Below are 22,671 nucleotides of genomic sequence, written 5' to 3' on the forward strand. Positions count from 1 at the left end.
ACTTTAAAAAAAGGTACTGTAAAACATCTATAAGGCAGCAACAATTTCTCCTAAATATCAGATTGTCCACTTTTGCATGGTTTTCTCGAAGACAGGCTCTTAATAAAGACATAAAAAGCGGTCAAATATGCTCGCAAAATTTTCCACTAAATGTGCAACAAACGTAAATTGGGTATGAGAAGTTCAAATGGTTGATCCTTAGAATCTAAACGAATTTCTTTATAAAGTAATAAAAAAACAAATAATAACAAAACAAACAACAACAAACAAACATTTTAACAGCCTCTCTTATTCAATTAGCATGCTACTAATCAATCAGTCGAAATTATGGGGTTATTTGTGGGGACACAAGGATAATTGGGTCGACAAATTTCGATTGTCTCTAGAACAAAAGAGGGATGGGTAGGTAGGGCAATTTAGCCTCCTGTGGCGGAGCGCATAGGTTCCTACTCCTATCTAATACCACAGCAGGATTTTTAACGTGCAAGGAACGTGGCATCTTTCCCAACACGGTGCATCACTATGGTTTGCGGTCAGTCTTTCTGTATTATAGCCTGACAACCCCAGCATGTAACACGCCAGGGGTATCCCCTTCCACCACCTGGGGCACACATCCCAGTTGCTCCGTGGACAGAGCGCCTATCTCCCGGCTAGGTTTCTGAGCACTATTTAGTCGCCTTTTACGACAAGCTTATGGCTGCTGCAGGCCTATTCTTTTAACATCCGGACCTGCACGGGGCTAAAATTCAATGATGACAGTATTGTTTTATGAATGTTGGGGTGAAAAATTTTGTTGAGATTTGATTGATTGATTGATTATTGGGGTTTAACGCCCGAACAGCAAAATTTCAGCTATATTCAGACGATGAACATGACATGAATGATAAAATGAACATAAAATAATGATGATGGAATGAAAAAAAGGATGAGACACAAGGATAATAGGGTCAACAAATTTTGATTGCCACTAGAAAACGGGATGGATAGGGTAGGGAGGCAATTTATCTCCATGGTTTCAACATGTGAGAAATCAGACAAACAAGGACTCGATTGAAATTAAGTTTTGACGTAACCAAAATTATGAATTACATATCATTACATATTTACAACAAAATGTTTTTCGGGTCTTTGTTTTGCCATTTGATATGGAATTGAAAACAATCGATATTTAAGTGCACTTTGTCATAGATGTTATCTCTTCAAACGATGGCTATAGTGCTTTATCTGTTTGTTAGTTATTTCAATTTTAAATGATTCCATAGAAGATTGTTTCAACTCAATTGATGCTTGCTGAGAGAGAAAACTATATAGACCCATTGAAAAATGGTTGTATCGATTACATTTTATAAATGCTTCATGAATGCAGTCCAAAACTTCTTTCATCCTTAGATCCAACACAAAATTGGAAAGTCTTGGAGTTTAAATTACTTGAATAGAAACGCACCCGACTGAAAACTTACCATGTTGCATAACTAGAGGGAATTAATTCCATCGAGAAGTGATGTGAATGATATCTTTCTCAGTGAAATCGTACAAATTTTGGTTATTTCAGACTTCTAACATTATTCACATAAATATAATACGGTAATGACTTGGATGAAAGTCACTATATCATCCTGAATATGGAGACTTCTGCAATCTCCGGAAAACTGGACACAACAAAGATGTCAAAACTCTGGTAGCAAAAATAACCTACCTGCAAAAACTGACGGCATGTCAGAAACGTTAACACTTTAATAAAAACCTTATCCCTGACGGCATGTCAGGAACGGTAACACTTTAACAAAAACTTATCCCTGACGTCATGTCAGGAACTGTAACACTTTAACAAAAACCTATTTGTTTACTAGACAGTCCAATCTATAAGTGAATAAACTTAACTTGCTTTCGAGATCTACGATTACGTGAGTGATTTTCACGCACTGAACTAGAGACACCTCACTCGTTCAAAACGTTGCAAAATGGAGAAGTCAATCGAAACAATCAGTTGATATCCAATAGCAACAAAAGTCGCTTACAATACATGATCCATCATAGTGAAACAAGATAGCGATCATCCAAACATTTGAATTTAATAAAAGTGACGACATTCGGATGGGCGAGCACGGTAATTCAACAAATTATCCACAAAATGTTGTTTACTCTGTACCAACTTTGCATAATTATTCTAACTACATTTAAAAAAAAAAAATATTCGTTTTTGATTTCATGTAAGTTAAGTATGAAGAAATTGATTTTGCACGCCACATTAAATGCAGTCACATTGTAAAAGAATAATCAAGGGAACCAAGGTTATAGCGGTAATCAAAAGATTGTAATCCAGGGTCAAGGACCAAACATGGAAAACAGACATACACAACAAAGAACATAAAGTATCTAAAATCATACATACAAAGTTACAAAAGCAAATGAGCAACTCAGATTCCACTAAAAAATGGCAGCATGGACAAGGTGCACCGGTAGGGTAATTGGTAAAAAGTACATGTACATTCTTAAAGGTACATTTAATGTTTTACCACATATTGAAAAATCCGGAGACATACCTAAACTACACACGAAGTCCTTTTATACCAATTTAAATATACTGGTTAACTTGGTTTACCGAACACCTGTGTAAACCGAACCAAATTAAAGCAAAGAAAAAAGATTCGTTTTACACAGTTTCCACTATATTGGGCTCTTTCCTTGGACGACAAAATCGAAGCGGGAGTGCGTTGTGATTTGGGTCTTTATGAGATTAATTTTCTATCAATTACCATACTATTTCGTCCCGATATATCCTTATCAACAATATGTGAAATGGTGGGTCTCTATTAGTTTATCTTTCTATCAATTACCATGCTTACATTATTCACATTTAAATTCATCTACTAAATACTCAGAACTTTCACTTTTTTATCCTCTCTTAGTGTTGATAAAGACGGGGAAAATATGGTCCTCAATATGTGAAATATAAACGATTACAATTTATTTGTTGGAATACAAGATAAATACCAATAGTGTCGAAGATAGGGGCGTGTATGCGTGTGGGCGTACTACAAGCATGCACAATTACCTGTAATATATATAAATGCCACACACTGGAGTTATCTGATAGGAGTTGTTGGAACACACGTCCGACCAGTTCAAGATCCCAGGAATAACTCGTTGAGTCCAGTTCAGTTGTCCCACAATTCCCTACTATTTATCTTATATTCCGCCTATCCCGGGCACTCCAACACTCCTCCCCTTCATATCCTTTAAGTCCTGTCAGCAGGTGTCTGGTAATTCAAATAGATATTTACAGTTAAAAGTTGAAATGCAGAACACCCAACTTTTCCTTGTCCTCTATTTACACATACATTTAAAATTAATGTGCGGATATGTACAATATATACATGATGTACACAATGGTATCTACCCTTACCCATATATCCTCCTAGTATTGCTGCTAGTTATGGTGACCACCTCCTTGAAAGATATCTGTAGAATCCCAGCTATGGCTTGTGCCACAAGGTTGACATCGGAAGGGCTCGAATTCTTTATGAAGGGGGCGTCAGACTCCAATACCAGATTGTCTACTCCATTTTTAGCAATTATCTCCTCTACTCCCGAGGATCGATGGGAAAGGATGAATGGCGTTACTCCAAAAACAATGTTATTAAAATACTTTTTCGCAGCATCGAAGATCGCTTGATTGCCACAGAAGCAATGCCAGTGTACATGAATGTCTGGAGAACATATTCTCACCAGTGACTGGAGAACTGTCTGGTGTAAGTTGGTGTCCCCTCTACAGTGCACTACCACAGCAAGGTTGTGTTGAACAGCCAGACTAAGTTGTTTTTCGAAGTAGCGGTGTTGTCTTTCTAGCTCATGGGTGTTCGGCTTATCTGTCGTATCCATTCCATATTCCCCAACTGCGACGGTTCTTGTTGACTTGACCAAAGTTTTGAGCTTGGCAAAAGAATTATCCAGCGTTGTGGAACTCCCAGCATGAACTATGCGTGGATGGACTCCATAGAAGAAGACCACCGATTTATTTTTTCTGACCATGGAGCGTTCGGCCGAAGACGGGTAACGCTATGGAAAACAGATATTGGCCACAGCGAGGGTTAGTTCAGTTCCATACTGTTCAGTTGATTCAGAATGACAGAGCTCATGAAGGCCAGGAAAACCGCCTCTAGCCATGAGCTTGTCATAGTGGAAGTGGGCGTCACAGATAGGGATAAGTGTTGACTCTTCGGATACAGGACACTGGACTAAGTTTCCATTGTGATCCCTTCTCTCTGCGAAATTGATAATCCTTTGTTGATTATCGCGTGGCAACTCTAATATTAATGTTAGGATCAGCTTCCAGTCTAGCGTGGACTGTAGGGCAAAAGTAGCATTAGTCGACAGCACGGAATGTCCAAAATCAGGGTGACCATGGTACACGATAAAGTCTCTAGCAAGTTCCTTCTCCTGATCACTGAAAACTTTATCATGAAAGTCACCAGGATTTGGCATGGCATTCAAACGTTCCACTAGTCCATATGGAAAATCAGTTGAGAGAAGTCTTGCAATTTCCCATAGACAACCATTCACCAATTGCACCCATTCTTCCTTCTGTGTGTTGGGATCAAATTTCCTGGAATCGTCTCCATGGTGTTTGTCCTTGATGTGCTGTTCTAGTACATTCCTGTTTCCAAACTGTTTTTTGAACTCCCAACAACTCGTCCTACAAGCCCAAAACCAAGGCAAATATGCTGCTATCACATGTCTACCTATGTGTCGAAATTCTTGATGGCAAGCCCCACATGTACTGGTCCTTTTCCTTCTCTTCTTCCTTATAACAATTCTTGTATCCGATGGCTCGGCCTCTTCATCGTCCTTATCTTCCCAAGTACACTTGTAGTGTTCCACATAATCCAATTCTTCTTCTAATGAGGATGGCCGCGTCTACATACTTCCTCTGGAAAGACAGATATAATCGTGTTGTATATATTGTTTTAGACAAATATTAATAAAACATATTAATCTATTTACATTTAATTAGACGATCCTATGTACAGTCTGTTTATATCTGTGTTTATTTATAGATTAGATATCAGAGGATCATACATAGTCGGCCAGATGGGCAGGGGGTCTCCTGGTTCTAACCTTCCTACCATCAGAGCGAGGCACAGGTTCAAAATCATTCGCGACTGAGTAACCTATGGTAGCGTCAAAGTCTTGCAATTCTGACAAATCAGTAATGACTTTGCGCTGTCTATCTATGTCCTCTGTATCACCAAGATCCTCCTCATATAGTTGTGGAAATGCAGCATCCACCTCAATGGAATCTGGGCCAACTTGAGTGAGATGTACCTCCTCCGGATCACTCTCATCTTCAGCAAACAAGCCTGACAAGTCCACCTCTTCTTCACAGTCAAAAGTCTCATCAGTCTCCTCACGGACTGCATTGGAAAGCTTGTGACGGACGTATTTTACCCACTGCGGCAAATTCCTGTCTTCACAAGGCTTGAGTTGGTCATGATGTATAGTAATTTCCCGCTTTCGGTTCTTGACCTTTTATAACACTGGTGACAACACTTTGCATACTACCAGAGGTCCATGCCAATGTGGCTTCAACTTTTTGCTCTGGCCAATCTTGGTGGCTGCATTTAGTCTGTACACCACACCCCCAATGTTGTAGGTTTTTTGAGAGAGGGTTAGGTCGTAGTCCTTCTTCTGTCTCATTTGAGCAACTTTCAGGTTTTCGCGTGCAATTTGATGTACTTCTTGCATCGATTTGCGAAGCTCCTGTACGTAAACACTGGACTCTTTGCGATCTACATTCACCATGGCTGTTCCAAGGACAAGGTCAACTGGCTGCATTACCTCACGGCCCAACATCATCATATTAGCAGAGAACCCTGTATTCTTGTAAAATGAGGAACGAATGGCTCCCGCCAGCAATGGTAAATTGTCGTCCCAATTTCGCTGTTTGCCTTTGAGGTAGCACCGGACTGTGCTCATGATAACGGCATTATACCTTTCCACCTGGCCATTGGAACAAGGTCTGTATGGTGTTGTCCTTGTTTTTGTTATCTCCAGTAGGCTATAGAGCTCATGAAATAATTGTCCGTCGAAATTCCGACCCTGGTCAGTATGGATCTGACGAGGACATCCAAATCTTGAGAAAAAGTTATTAACGGCCGTCTTTGCAACTGACTCTGCATTTTGATTGGGCAAGGGGAAGATCTCAATCCACTTAGTATATTGATCTATCATGGACAAGATGTATTTGTTGCCACTCTTACTTTCCACAAGTGGTCCTAGAATATCCATATGGACTCGTTCCATGGGTATGCCGGCATGGTACTGACCTAAACCACCCTTCGCGTTCCTGGAAGCAGCCTTGTTAACATTACACGCTTCACAGGATCTGACATACAAAACGACATCCTGTCGCATTCCGTGCCAAATGAACCGTTCCTGCAATCTGCCCAAAGTTTTGTCCCTACCTAAATGGTCCGCGGATTTATTGTCATGACAGTACTTAAGGACCTCCTTCTTCAATTCCTGTGGAACAAGAAGCAGGAAACGGGATCCGACAGGTTCGATCCAATGATACACAAGACATCCATCGACAATTTCCAGCTGTTGTTTACAGCTCCATCAGTGCTTAATAGCCGCACTGGACAACTGAAGCTCAAGTTGTGAGGGTGGACCATTCTCCTGTAACCAGATCATTACTTTTCCCAGGTCTTGGTCAGTTTCCTGTTTCTTGCCAATGTCTGCACTACTAAAGCCAACCATCCAATTGATGGCTGAACTTCCAGGCTTTTCCTTTGACTGCTGCTCCAGATTTCTGACAGCTAATGGGACAACATTGTCTACATCATCTTCAAATTTCCGCCACTGATGGTGGGCTCTGGAGCAGTAGTTACATCCACCGCAAGTTCAGCTCCTGCATAATAGCAGTCACAGGGATCTATGGTATCTGGGATGCGACTCAGGCTGTCAGCGTTTATGTGCTCACGTCCAGATCTGTGTTGGATGACCATATCATACTGGGCAAGCTCCTCTAACCATCTAGCTAACTGTCCTTCTATGTTCTTAAAGCGCAAGAGCCACAACAAGCTATGATGGATGGTCTGTCCTGACTACAAACTGCCTACCCATTAGATAAGTCCGAAATTGTCTGGTAAACATAACTAAAGCCAACAGCTCCTTCCTGGTGGTACAGTAGCGTTTTTGGGCAGGTGTTAATACCTTGCTGGCATAGGCTATAACACACTCCTTTCCATCGTGTACCTGTAATAGTTCGGCAGCAACTGCAGTGTCTGATGCATCAGTGTCCAAGATGAACAGTTCATCAGGGTAAGGAAAAGCCAAGGTGACAGCGCGAACTATTGCATCTTTGATGGTTTCAAAGGCGGCTTGTTGTTGGCTAGTCCATTCAAACTTAGCTGTTTTCTTTGTTAAAGCGTGTAGTGGCTGTGACAATTCTGCCAGGTTGGGAATATGATCCCGATGATAGTTCGCATATCCTAGGAAAGATTGAACATCCTTCTTTGTGGCAGGTGGTGGCAATTTTCTAACGGTGTCAACGTTCTCTGGATTAATCGAAATGCCATGTTCCGAAATCAGCTTTCCAAGATATACAACCTCTTTTTGAAAAAGAGAGCACTTCTTCGGCTTAAGTTTCAGGTTGTTATCATGGAATCTGGCTATCACCATGGCAAGATTTTTCAGATGATCCTCAAAGCTTTTCCCTAAGACAATTACATCATCCAGGTATGCCAAACATTGAGACCAAGTCAACCCAGACAGAATCAACTGCATTACACGTTGGAAGAAGGCTGGACTATTGCACAGTCCAAAACTTAGTCGTACATGCTCAAACAGCCCATACTTTGTTATGAAGGCTGTTTTATGCCTGTCATCCTTATGGATCTGGAATTGATAATATCCAGAGGACATATCTAGGCAGGACATAAATTTAACACCAGGCAGTTGTTGTATGCATGATTCAATCCTTGGGAGTGGAAAAGCATCCTTCCTTGTAACGGCATTCAACTTCCGGTAGTCTATACAGTACCGTATCTTTCCATCCTTCTTCCTGCAGATGACAGGGGCTGCGGCCCATTTGGATGAGGAGGGCTGAATGATTTTCTTGTTCAGCAGATCTTGTAGATGGTTCTCTTCCTCCTTCTCAAACCCTAGCGGTGTTCTTCTAATGCTTTCTTTGGTTGGTAAAGCAGCTCCCGTGTCTATTCGATGTTCAATCTGTGTATGCACTAACATAATGGGGTGGGCTATTTTAATTGGTGCGAAATTGTGTACTCAAAAATAAACACAATCCGTATCAGAAGTAATTCCTGACACACTACAATACTGGCAGCAGACTTGCTGAGAGTCAACCGGTATCAAGCTTTATTGACAATATAATTGAGGATATTTACACATTGTCATTGTGTGTATGCATACTATTTGATTGTTTTTTATTTGCGGTTGGAGGGGGGTTACAACGAAAATGTAACCTGCACGTATAAAGTGGCAAATAAATATCACGCCACCAAAACAAATCTGGTGAAATGAACAAAATACAAAATCGATTCCAAACACGAGAATCAAAATAAATTTTTACACATTTTCCCGCGTAAATTTGACAGGTAATGAAAACAAAGAATGACAGTAATGTCACCGTGAATTTACACCTGACACCAATGTCGAAGATAGGGGCATGTATGCGTGTGGGCGTACTACAAGTATGCACAATTACCTGTACTATATATAAATGCCACACACTGGAGTTATCTGATAGGAGTTGTTGGAATACACGTCCGACCAGTTCAAGATCCCAGGAATAACTCGTTGAGTCCAGTTCAGTTGTCCCACAATTCCCTACTATTTATCTTATATTCCGCCTATCCCGGGGCACTCCAACAATAGCAACAAATTTAAGGTCTTCGAAAAGGATATTTGAGGAAATTTTAGTTTACCTCAGTAACCAAGTAACCAAGTTAAAAAAAAAATGGATTAGACTTAGTCAGATATCAGAATAGATTTTGATGCTGTCGATGAAATTAAATTCCAATACTTTTTTTGTATAATGACAGCATACCAACTTTGAATTATTTCCCTTAAATTGCGTCTTTAACTATCAATAAAGTAATTCCTTTTAACCAAAATATTTGACGCAGCACTTTTTCCTACTTTAAACAATAAGAAAGAATCTTTATATTGGATGACAGACACGTTTTAAAACAGACAAACAGAACAACCAAATCCGGCTTCTTGCATGACTATTCAATGTAAATAAAATCTATTTTTCAGTGGAACGTGCTTCTTGAATTACGAAAATGTGAAATGGTAATAATTATTTATTAGACTGCAACTCTGTAAGTTACCGACCTGCGTTAATATCTTTATAAGCAAAATCTTAGTAAATATTTGGTTAATTTCAGATTGGTCACGTCAATATATCAAGGTTAAGACTTGGACGAATTTCACTATATCATTACGAATATGGAAACTTCTGATTGATTGATTGATTGATTGGTATATTGTTGCCGTTTCGGCGACCGGGTCCATATCACGGAAAGAACATTTAATGTAAGGAAAATATTAAAATCCAGATCAAAGTGTTTCATAAAATTAAAACAAAATGCTATTTACATATTTGTTTTGTTTGTTTGTTGGGGTTTAACGTCCGAGCAGCAATATTTCAGCTATATTCAGACAATGAACATGAAATGGATATAATGAACATGAAATGAAAAAAAAAGAATGGGTCACAAGGATAATAGGGTCGACAAATTTTGATTGCCACTGGAAAAAGGGGAGATGGGTAAGATCGGGCAATTTAGCCTCCTGTGGCGGAGCGCAAAGGTTCCTACTCCTATCGAATACCACAGTAGGGTTCTTTAACGTGCGAGGAACGTGGCGTCTTTCCCAACACGGTGCACCACTATGGTTTGCGGTCAGGTTTTCCGTATCATAGCCTGACAACCCCAGCATGTAACACGCCAGGGGTACCCCATTCCACCACCTGGGGCACACATTCCAGTTCCTCTGTGGGCAGAGCGCCTAGCCCCCGGCTAGGTTTCTGAGCACTATTTAGTCGCCTTATACGACAAGCTTAGCGCTGCTGCAGGCCTATTCTTTTAACATCCGGACCTGCACGGGGCATTTATAATTAGGGAATCTGAATTTCTAGCCCCTGTGGGCGCCACTATGATCGGTCGATCTGTGACGTAACGAAGTCCTTTTGTAAAGTGAAAGTAAGTAGGTATTGATTACGATGTCCGAAGAAATCGCAAATTTGGGACTTTTCCCTATAATTTAAACCCAAAATAAACAGAAGAAGAGATTAAGGCACAACATGTAAGCAAATGTTAGACAAGATTGACGAACAATGGGATTTGCAGCCAGGAGACTTGTAACTCAGAGGAAAATCTAATGGCTACTTCCAAAGAATGTTCGTGTTGCCGGTCAATTTTTTTAAAAATATTTCTTTTATCATTCGTGCAATTGTAAGCTTGACAAGATAACATGTTTTGGTGATTAGATAAACAGAATCGTAGAAATATTTACGAAATATTCTTTGTTTAATGTAAAAAAGCATCTTTCATCAAATAATGTTCGTTTGTTGGGATCATTGTTGTAACAGAAAGTGATTTGTTTAATAAGCTGTTCGATGTAATTTTTTTAGGGGCATTGACGTGCAATTTTGTAAAGCATAAAGCATTCCTAATGAAAGATATATTTGTTATAGTATTGATTATCCGCATATCAATATCTGTATTTCAAAATTAAAATGCATATCTTTCAAACAGTATGTAAAATTTAATTTTGATTTTAAATGTTTGAAATCTGGTATTGAAACATCAATCAAAATAGCAGCATGGTGGTTTATCGCGGTCTTTTTACTAACTTTACTTAGATATTCAGTTTTCTGTTTTACCAAGAGTTCTATCTGTCACAAAGATGATAGTGAATGTCTTATCTCAGATACTGGAATGGGTGAAATTCTTCATGGAAAATGTGCAAAAACTGCTGCGTTGACGCGCATAATTAATGTTGACTTACTTGATTGTATTAAGGAATGCATGTTAACTTCTGGCTGCAACTCTGTAAGTTACAGACATGCTTGGAAATCCTGTGATTTGAACCCCGACACCGATAAAAGTGACCTTTCAGATGAACAAGGATGTCTATTTACTGGTGTGTTAACTTGGCCAAAGGTATGTGTCATATGATATCGATTTATTTGTATTATAATTAAAAAGGGTTGTCTTAAGTTAATTTGCGTTATTTGTTATTATAAATTGCTTAGTGCTGAGACAAGAGCTTCAACAGTGCCCTGGATCATTTTTTTAAAATAGTTATCATATTCAAAATAATCTAACGATCTAAGAAATATATATATAACCAAATCATAGATATTAATTGATTGATTGATTGAATGTTTGTTTGTTTATTGGGGTTTAACGTCCGAGCAGCAATATTTCAGCTATATTCAGACAATGAACATGAAATGGATGATAAAATGAACATGAAATGATAAAAAAAAGGATGGGTCACAAGGATAATAGGGTCGACTAATTTTGATTGCCACTGGAAAAAAGGGGGGATAGGTACGGTCGGGCAATTTAGCCTCCTGTGGCGGAGCGCAAAGGTTACTACTATCGAATACCACAGCAGGGTTCTTTAACGTGCGAGGAACGTGGCATTTTTCCCAACACGGTGCGCCACTATGGTTTGAGGTCAGGTTTTTTCGTATTATAGCCTGACAACCCCAGCATGTAACATGCCAGGGGTACCCCATTCCACTTGCTCTGTGGGCAGAGCGCCTAGCCCCCGGCTAGGTTTCTGAGCACTATTTAGTCGTCTTTTACGACAAGCTTAGCGCTGCTGCAGGCCTATTCTTTTAACACCCGGACCTGCACGGGGCGGTAAGTTATTATGTACATTTTAGTTTACGTCCAAACGAGTTCACACCACAACACAATTTCCTAATATTCCAATCATTATAATGGGTTTCGAGATCAAAATATGAAGGCATCATACACGTATTCCACTTTAAACAAGAGATTCAATCGACTTATTTAGGATCACTGTGTCGTCAGTACAGTTTAAACAGAGGCGGAAATCTACATTTCCTATTTCTGTGATCGGTATATATCACTTAAAATCCTGAGACTCGGTCCTTTCAGTTGTCTAACAAAGACTATCAGCCGAAAGTCTGACTAATGACCCCTTGACGGTAAAGGTCGTATACACTAAGCTCAGTTGCGGATCCAGGGTATGAGGGGTTGGAAACCCCTTCCCTTCAGCCTTTGGGACATTTTCGTGCCAAATTTGGCTAAAAAAATCAAATGATGGCCGCCTGAGACTTCTCTTTTCCTGGAGCCCCCTTTACAAAATCACTGGATCCGCGCTTGAAGCTGTATCCAACTTTTGTGATAATTACATGAAAGTTTACACAGTATACCATGTTGTATGAATCACACTTGAAATTGTTTCATTTTAATTTCTTTTGTTTTGATGAAGTCATAACCTGCATTACCTGAAACAATTGGTTAAAAAATCCCATATTGCTTGCTGTACGGAATCTAACATGTTTTATATCCCAAAGCAATTCAAGGAGTTTGAATTATAAAATTCAAATTTAAAGTTCCTGTTCAAACTGTGAAATACACGACTCGATGGAAACTGTATGAATACAGTGTAATAGCACTTTTTCGAGGCAAATTTTGCGTTTAGATAGAGCAAGGAGCAATTAGAATAATTTTGATTGTGTCTGAAAACAGAGAGCAGCTGAAGCAAAATTAAGTCGTTTAAAATATCATATCTAGGTGTTTGCTGCAAATACATTTTGTATATAAGGGTGGGATGTTTGCTTTGCACAGAATATCTAGGGTAGAAATCTGACATTTTTACTCGGAAGCCTCCGGACGAAACCGGAAAATTTTGTTTAAAATCACATGAAGCAGTAAGCCTCATAATCCGATTCCTACCTCTTTTATATTGTTATCTCACCATTCTTTCGTATTTATCAATAACTTAAAGTATAATTCTGATTGAAATTATTGGTAAAAAGCGGAACTTAAGTGTGTTTTTTACATTGATTGGCAATAGTTTGAGCAATGCGTTTATCACTCTATACATGCACGCGTTGAAATATAGTTAAGGTAACTGATGATATGTTATCCATATTAAGATAACTGCTCGTAATCAGTATCAATCAATTATATAGTTACACGATACACGTCTATCATCTAAATTTTTTTTTATTAACTTTCAAAATGTCCGAAACTGAGAACAGTTCGCGATAGCGGATCCAATGGTGAGGAGTTTCGGCTGTTGAACCCCATTTTGTTTGAAAATTAAATTTTGTGCAGAATTCGGGCAAAAGTGGGCAAATGAATGACTGGACCCCATCCCCTTTTATTACTTTCTGGATCGGAACGCCTCTCGTGTAAATTTCTGTATCCACCGCTGCAGTTTGATCTGATCAAAAAGACTTAAGTGCAGTGTTTGGGTCATTGAATAATTGAAGAAATTAATTCAATAAAGGATCTACCGGATCTCCAGATGTAGGAGGCTGTATACTTTTAACTATGCTGTATTTGATTTTAAAAAAAAAAATCACAGAGAAAGCTTTAAACTTGTGATTTATGACGCCGTTATTGTTATTTTTCCTTATTCCAATGAATTTCATGAGAAAAATGAAAAGCTGGTAATACCTCTGATTTATTCTCCATTGGTGATTGGCTGAAACTTTAAAAGCGCCAGTTCTGACGTTATTTTCCCTGTCTTTTATTCCCCCTTTTAAACAGGTGGGAATTATTTTAACGGGTCTTTATGGTCGGAAAAAGATAAAGTAATCTTTCATTGCACATCGCAAAAATGTATTTTAAGTGATGAATATCACAAGATCCATAGCTGCCAGAAAAATTTTCATGAAACTTTAGTGCTAATGTCAGTAATGATTATGTTGCATACCCTATCAACGTTTCCTTTTTTGTTGTTGCAATTTTTAGTTATAGCCCTCAAAAGTTATCTGTCAACTGCTGTTTCACCTACTGAGAAGTTGCATACAACCTTCTTATCTTTACAGGAGAGATGGATGTCCTCGAAGAGTTTTTAGAAGAGAGAAACATTGCCAGGGAAGATATTGAAAGGATGAAGATAAATAAGGTACATGTAGTTGTTACACTAGAAATATAGTTTGTGTAATTTTTTTCCAAGGTTGCAATTCAACTTTGATTAATTTGATGTGTCCAACTGTATTGAACTGTCTGTTTATTTGGTCAAGTTATTGTCTCCGTGATATAATCCCCATTTCAATTCAAATTTTCGATAATATATTCATATTAGCCTTCATTGCATTGTGTTAAACTTCCTGCTTGGAGAGGTTTGTTTGTTTGTAGGGGTTTAACGTCCGAGCAGCAATATTTCAGCTATATTCAGACAATGAACATGAAATGGATGATAGATTGAACATGAAATGAAAAAAAGAAAGGATGGGTCACAGGGATAATAGGGTCGACAAATTTTGATTGCCACTGGAAAAAGGAGGGATGGGTAAGGTCGGGCAATTTAACCTCCTGTGGCGCAGCACAAAGGTTCCTACTCCTATCGAATACCACAGCAGGGTTCTTTAACGTGCGAGGAACGTGGCATCTTTCCCAACACGGTGCACCACTATGGTTTGCGGTCAGGTTTTCCGTATTATAACCTGACAACCCCAGCATGTAACACGCCATGGGTACCCCATTCCACCACCTGGGGCACACATCCCAGTTGCTCTGTGGGCAAGAGCGCCTAGCCCCCGGCTAGGTTTCTGAGCACTATTTAGTCGCCTTTCACGACAAGCTTAGCGCTGCTGCAGGCCTATTCTTTTAACACCCTGACCTGCACGGGGCTGCAAATTCGGGCCCACAGAATAACAAAACCGGAGGAACTTTTCAATGCTATCTTTGACATCTGGCAAAGTTTTTCAGTAAAATATGTGCAAAACCTGTATTATTCCATTCCGAGGAGAATTTTAGCCTGCATAAGATCGAAGGGGCACCTGACAAAGTATTGAAGGTAAGTTTCTTTTTTATTTTGATCGTTTTATGTATCAGCATTGTATTTTTATTGTACAAAGCGAGACAACTTCGTCATGACGTCCGCCATTTTACCGCGAATACTTTAGGCACGAGACTGTATATTCAGACAAGTTAAATATTTAATGCCCGAATATATGCTTTTGCTTTTAAACGTGCTCAATGTGATTGTGCTATGTTTTAATGTTCCCAATGTGAGAATTGTGTATGTGTGCATGTGCTTGCATTGCTTATTTGATTTCATGTTTAATGTGCTGCATGTAAATGTATGTCTTTTACCATGTCCATGAATACCTGTTATTTGTTTTAAAATATCAGTCGGTTAAAAGCTCTACTGAGCTCACGTTATTTGTTATATTGTACATATATCTGCCGACTTTATATAAAATTTATTTACTACCTTTACTAACTTACCCATTGGATCGCCACATGAAAGAAACATTAATTAAATGATTGATCTTGAACTTTGTAAATTTAGTTTAATACAGCTTAATATATAGTTAAAATTACGTCATATAACAACGACCCAGTCAAGACAATCGATACAAAAGCGTGCTCTTTTTAAATGTCGATAAAGAGAGGTCCTATTAAATTATGGCTATTTTCAAAAAAGGAAGGGGACGGCCTTAGCAATAGTTTTTTATATAATAAATTTCATGACAGGTTTTACTGTAATATTTCAAATTCTGCGATTGATCTTGATCTTTATTATTACATCTTGAATGAACTTCCTGTTTACATTTTTCAAGGAAATGGTAGGTCACAGGAGGATGTAGGGTCTGACAGGCCTACGTTACGACAGATAATAAATGATGAAGTTTGAAGCCCACTGTTTTGAAGAATTACGATTAGAAACGATGAAGGATGTTGAAGATCCCATTTTATTATTTAATGAAAGACTGACAACAATTGCTAATAAAACAATACCTAAAATTTCGATAAATCCATAAAGGCCTAGTAAACCATGGTTTACTGATGAGTGCGACAAAGCGATCGAAGAACGCAACAAGGCCCATCGCCGGTTTGACAAGATAGAATCATCCATGACTCACTTTTAAACGGCCCCGTGCAGTTCCGGGTGTTAAAAGAATAGGCCTGCAGCAGCGCTAAGCTTAAGAAAAGTTTATCTTCCGAAAATTGTGAAGTTAACTCCCTTTAAGAAAGTGAAAACCTAAATTAATTCTTGTTGAACCGATTTTACTCAAAATATGAAATCTATCATTTTTACTTTCAAATACTTATCCAACATTTAAAATGAAATATATTATTACATTCGCCCCGTGCAGGTCCGGGTGTTTAAACCCCAACAAACAAACGTTAAAGAACCCTGCTGTGGTATTCGATAGGAGTAGGAACTATAGGGCTCCGCCTCAGGAGACTAAATTGCCCGACCCCTACCCACCTCTCCCTTTTTCCAGTGGCAATCAAAATTTGTCGACCCCATTGTACCTGTGTCCCATCCCTTTTTCATTTGATCATCAATTTCATGTTCATCGTCTGAATATAGCTGAAATATTGCTGCTCGGACGTTAAACCCCAACAAACAAACAAAAACAAACCCAATTCCAGTTGCTCTGTCGGCAGAGCGCCCTAGACCCCGGCTATGGTTCTGAGCACTATTTAGTCGCCTTTTACGACAAGGTTAGCGCTCCTGCAGGCCTATTTTTGTAACACCCGGACCTGCACGGGGGAATTTGAAAAGGAAATGAAGGAGTACTGTTCTTGTGATACATCGATTTTGCGAGAAGGGGTGTTGAAATTTCTTAACTTGATCATGGAGGTTACAAGGGAACCGTTTTTATAGTTAAGGGGTTTTGTTTACAGGGTTGCCAAGTGCAGGTCCGGGTGTTAAAAGAATAGGCCTGCAGCAGCGCTAAGCTTGTAAAAGGCGACTAAATAGTGCTCAGAAACCTAGCCGGGGGCTAGGCGCTCTGCCCACAGAGCAACTGGGATGTGTGCCCCAGGTGGTGGAATGGGGTACCCCTGGCGTGTTACATGCTGGGGTTGTCAGGCTATAATACGAAAAACCTGACCGCAAACCATAGTGGTGCACCGTGTTGGGAAAGATGCCACGTTCCTCGCACGTTAAAGAACCCTGCTGGGGTATTCGATAGGAGGAGAAACCTTTGCGCTCCGCCACAGGAGGCTAAATTTGGCGACCCACTAATCCTTGTGACCCATCCTTTTTTTTCATTTCATGTTCATTTTATCATCCATTTCATGTTCATTGTCTGAATATAGCTGAAATATTGCTGCTGGGACGTTAAACCCCAACAAACAACAAACAAAATTGTTTACAGGGTTAAAAGTATGACCCGCCCCGTGCAGGTCCGGGTGTTAAAAGAATAGGCCTACAGCAGCGCTAAGCTTGTCGTAAAAGGCGACTAAATAGTGCTCAGAAACCTGACCACAAACCATAGTGGTGCACCGTGTTTGGAAAGATGCCACGTTCCTCGCACGTTAAAGAACCCTGCTGTGGTATTCGATAGGAGTAGGAACCTTTGCGCTCCGCCACATGAGGCTAAATTGCCCGACCTTACCCATGCCCCTTTTTCCAGTGGCAATCAAAATTTGTCGACCCTATTATCTTTGTGACCTATCCTTCTTTTTTTTTCATTTCATGTTCATTTTATCATCCATTTCATGTTCATTGTCTGAATATAGCTGAAATATTGCTGCTCGGACGTTAAACCCCAACAAACAAACAAACAATAAAAGTATGACCCCTATTCTCTGTAATAGGGTTTGGGGTTTAAAGCGGTGCTATACTATTAAAATTTCTTATTAATTACAGTGAGATGATTGGTTGCTTTATTATAATGTACACACGATATCGAATTGATATCCTGAATGTGCGTCCACAATTCACCATTTTACTGGAGGAAACTTAATCTTCACCTTTTGAAATAAATCAGTTGTATAGGATATGAGATATGGTAAACAAAACATGAATAAAAACCTTTCCGGAAAACATAATAGCGTAGGATCATCGACCACCTGCCCCGTAGAGGTCCGGGTGTCAAAAGAATAGGCCTTCAGCAGCGCTAAGCTTGTCGTTAAGGCGACTATATAGTGCTCACAACCATAACTGTGTGCCCCAGGTTGTGAAACGGGGTTACCCTGGCATGTTACATGCTGGGATCGTCGGGCCATCATACGGAAAACCGGACCACAAACCCTAGTGGTACAACGTGTTGGGAAAGATGCCACGTACCTCGCACGTTTAAGAATGCTTCTGTGGTATCCTCTTGGAGTAGGAATCTTTGGGTCCGTCACAGGAGGGAATTTGCGAGACCTTACTCTCCTCTCCCTATATCCAGTGGCAATCAGAATTCTTGCATTTCATCCCACATTTTATTTCATAATCATTCCATCTTCATTTTCAATGCATTTTATGTTGATCACCTGAATATAGCTGAAATATTGTTGATCGGGCGTGAAACCCCAACAGTCAATCATCTACCGCTCATTTTTACCCCCGTGCAAGTCCGGGTGATAAAAGAATAGGCCTGCAGCAGCGCTAAGCTTGTCGTATAAGGCGACTTAATAGTGCTCAGAAACCTTGCCGGGGGCTAGGCGCTCTGTCCACAGAGCAACTGGGATATGTGGCCCAGGTGTTGGAATGGGGTACCCCTGCCGTGTTGCATGCTGGGGTTGTCAGGCTATAATACGGAAAACCTGACCGCAAACCATAGTGGTGCACCGTGTTGGGAAAGATGCCACGTTCCTCGCACGTTAAAGAACCCTGCTGTGGTATTCAATAGGAATAGGAACCTTTGCGCTCCGCCTCAGGAGGCTAAATTGCCCGATCTTACCCATCCCCCCTTTTTCCCAGTGGCAATCAAAATTTGTCGATCCTATTGTCCTTGTGTGCCATCCCTTTTTCATTTCATCATCGTTTCATGTTCATCGTCTCAATATAGCTGAAATATTGCTGCTCGGACGTTAAACCCCAAAAGCAAACAATAAAGCGGTGCTATACTACTAAAATTTCTTATTAACTACAGTGAGATGATTTGTTGCTTTATTATAATGTACACACTTACGATATCGAATTGATATCCTGAATGTGCGTCCACAATTCACCATTTTACTGGAGGAAACTTACTCTTCACCTTTTGAAATAAATCAGTTGTATAGGATATAAGAGATATGGTAAACAAAACATGAATAAAAACCTTTCCGGAAAACATAATAGCGTAGGATGATCGACCACCTGCCCCGTAGAGGTCCGGGTGTCAATAGAATAGGCCTTCAGCAGCGCTAAGCTTGTCGTTAAGGCGACTATATAGTGCTCACAACCATAACTGTGTGCCCCAGGTTGTGAAACGGGGTTACCCTGGCATGTTACATGCTGGGATCGTCGGGCCATCATACGGAAAACCGGACCACAAACCCTAGTGGTACAACGTGTTGGGAAAGATGCCACGTACCTCGCACGTTTAAGAACGCTTCTGTGGTATCCTCTAGGAGTAGGAATCTTTGGGTCCGTCACAGGAGTCAAATTGCGGGACCTTACTCTCCTCTCCCTATATCCAGTGGCAATCAGAATTCTTGCATTTCATCCCACATTTTATTTCATAATCATTCCACCTTCATTTTCAATGCATTTTATGTTGATCACCTGAATATAGCTGAAATATTGTTGATCGGGCGTGAAACCCCAACAGTCAATCATCTACCACTCATTTTTACCCCCGTGCAGGTCCGGGTGATAAAAGAATAGGCCTGCAGCAGCGCTAAGCTTGTCGTATAAGGCGACTAAATAGTGCTCAGAAACCTTGCCGGGGGCTAGGCGCTCTGTCCACAGAGCAACTGGGATGTGTGCCCCAGGTGGTGGAATGCGGTACCCCTGCCGTGTTACATGCTGGGGTTGTCAGGCAATAATACGGAATACCTGACCGCAAACCATAATGGTGCACCGTGTTGGGAAAGATGCCACACACCCTTCTTTCATTTTTGATCTGCGTGAATATAAAAAGTCCGATACCAATTCTTTATTTTTTTCAAAAAAAATTTTCTGAAATTAAAGCAAATTATCCAGATAATTATCTAGATATTTAAAAAATGGTGTCAAGTATCGATTGGGGTGCTGATACCTCAATTTTATTAAATATAAATAGATCTTTGGTTAGGTCTAAACTTGGTTATGGATCTATTGTTTATAATCTGATTTTTTGACGGTGTATACAGATGGCTCAAAAGATGGCGATAGCGTTGCATGTGCTGCTGTCCATGGTGACAGACCTGTAATTGAACGGTTGCCATGAAGCGCTTCCATATTCACAGCTGAAGCTCGAGCCACATTGATTACTCAATCTAATCTCTCACAGTTTATTATTTGTTCTGACTCTTTGAGCTGTCTTTTGGCAATTAAGAATCACAAACTGAAAAACACTCTTATCTTACAAATTTTATATTTTATTCATCGATTTCGGGAATTCGATATAGAGATTGTTTTTCTCGGGGTAACCAGTCATGTTGATATTCAGGGGAATTCAGTCGTGCCCCGTGCAGGTCCGGGTGTTAAAAGAATAGGCCTGCAGCAGCGCTAAGCTTGCCGTATAAGGCGACTAAATAGTGCTCAAAAACCTAGCCGGGGGCCTAGGCGCTCTGCCCACAGAGCAACTGAGATGTGTGCCCCAGGTGGTGGAATGGGGTACCCCTGGCGTGTTGCATTCTGGGGTTGTCAAGCCATAATACGGAAAACCTGACCGCAAACCATAGTGGTGCACCGTGTTGGGAAAGATGCCACGTTCCTTGCACGTTAAAGAACCCTACTGTGGTATTCGATAGGAGTAGGAACCTTTGCGCTCCGCCATAGGAGGCTAAGTTGCCCGACCTTACCCTCCCCCTTTTTCCAGTGGCAATCAAAATTTGTTGACCCTATTATCCTTGTGACCCATCCTTTTTCTTCATTTCATGTTCATTGTCTGAATATAGCTGAAATATTGCTGCCCGGACGTTAAACCCCAACAAACAAACAGTTGTAGACAGGGTTGCCAAGAAGGCATTAAATGAAATAATATAGGACGTTAGTTTGCCATACACCGATTTTAAAACTTTAATAAGGAAATATATTTTAAAGATGTGGCAGGACCGGTGGGGCGGTCTTGAACACAACAAACTCAATTCCATAAAACCCGATCTAGGCGTTCATCAATCCGGGTCGGGCAGTCGGGCAATCGCAAAGAGCAAGTGGTCATGACTAGATGCCCATTTGATATTATAGATTTACACATGGCCATTTGCTTGTTGGTGATCCTCCACCTGAGTGTATCCCATGTGATTGCCCTTTCTCTATCAAACATGTTCTTCTAGATTGTGTGGATTTTGCCAACACCAGGCAAAATTATTTTGACTGCGCCAATATGTTTGATTTGTTCAAGACCGTTTCATCTAAAAACATTATCGATTTCTTGCGGGACATCGGTTTATTTAATAAAATCTAAGTTGGATACCTTCCTTGATTTTTCAATATTCTAAATGTTTTATCGAAGTTATGTTTCTATATGTATTTTATGCATTTTATGTCTTAGGTTCACCTTTTATGTACCTTTTTATATGTAAATAGCTGTTTGTTTTAATTTCATTATTTTATAAAGAGACTTTGATCTTGCCGTGATATGGCCCTGGTCGCCGAAACGGGCAATAAACAACAACAATTATTAATCAATATTTTAAATGTTTTATCGAAGTTATGTTTCTATATGTATTTTATGTCTTAGGTTCACCTTTTATGTACCTTTTTATATGTAAATCGCTGCTTGTTTTAATTTCATTATTTTATGAAGAGACTTTGATCTTGCTTTTAATATTTCCACTTCATTCAATGTTCTTGCCGTGATATGGCCCTAGTCGCCGAAACGGCATTAAAAGATAACAATCAATCTCATTTCTCGTAACATTTAGCCCCGTGCAGGTCCGAGTGTTAAAAGAATAGGCCTGCAGCAGCGCTAAGCTTGTCGTAAAAGGCGACTAAATAGTACTCAGAACCCTAGCCGGGGGCTAGGGCGCTCTGCCCACAGAGCAACTGGGATGTGTGCCCCAGGTGGTGGAATGGGGTACCCCTGCCGTGTTACATGCTGGGGTTGTCAGGCTATAATACGGAAAACCTGACCGCGAACCATAGTGGTGCACCGTGTTGGGAAAGATGCCGCGTTCCTCGCGCGTTAAAGAACCCTACTGTGGTATTCTCCGGGAGTAGGAACCTTAGGGCTCCGCCACAGGAGGCTAAATTGCCCGAACCTACCCACATCTCCCTATTTCCAGTGGCAATCAAAATTTGTCGACCCCATTGTCCTTGTGTCCCATCCCTTTTTCATTTCATCATCATTTCATGTTCATTTTATCATCAATTTCATGTTCATCGTCTGAATATAGCTGAGATATTGCTGCTCGGACGTTAAACCCCAACAAACAACAAACAAACAAACTCGTAACATTTAAAATTGAAATACTCTCGGACACTACATGTGTAATCTTGTTCTGATTACGGGCCAAATTACCAATATTGCGCCGAATACAACTCAAATCAGACTCGGAGACTGTACGAAATAGAAAACTTAAAGCTTTACCTATGATTGGAATAAGGCTTTTTTTTCCT

The 22,671-nt window shown here is 40.1% G+C and overlaps 1 protein-coding gene across 1 annotated transcript; it reads right to left on the reverse strand.

Annotated features, from left to right (window-relative positions):
- Positions 1-3,402: 3,402 nt before the first annotated feature.
- LOC148596769 (3'-5' RNA nuclease TATDN2-like) lies at positions 3,403-4,032 on the reverse strand. Its single transcript, XM_088564319.1, has one exon. The coding sequence runs from the start codon at positions 4,030-4,032 to the stop codon at positions 3,403-3,405; it is 630 nt and encodes a 209-aa protein (XP_088420445.1).
- Between the last annotated feature and the right edge of the window lie 18,639 nt (positions 4,033-22,671).

The sequence above is a fragment of the Perna viridis genome, chromosome 15 (assembly GCF_037379345.1).
Source record: "Perna viridis isolate PV_CMFRI_1.1 ecotype Kerala chromosome 15, ASM3737934v1, whole genome shotgun sequence".
Lineage (NCBI taxonomy): Eukaryota > Metazoa > Mollusca > Bivalvia > Mytilida > Mytilidae > Perna > Perna viridis.

Excerpts from the sequence above, each read along its gene's own strand:
- LOC148596769 (XM_088564319.1), bottom strand. The coding sequence starts at position 4,032 with ATGGTCAGAAAAAATAAATCGGTGGTCTTCTTCTATGGAGTCCATCCA.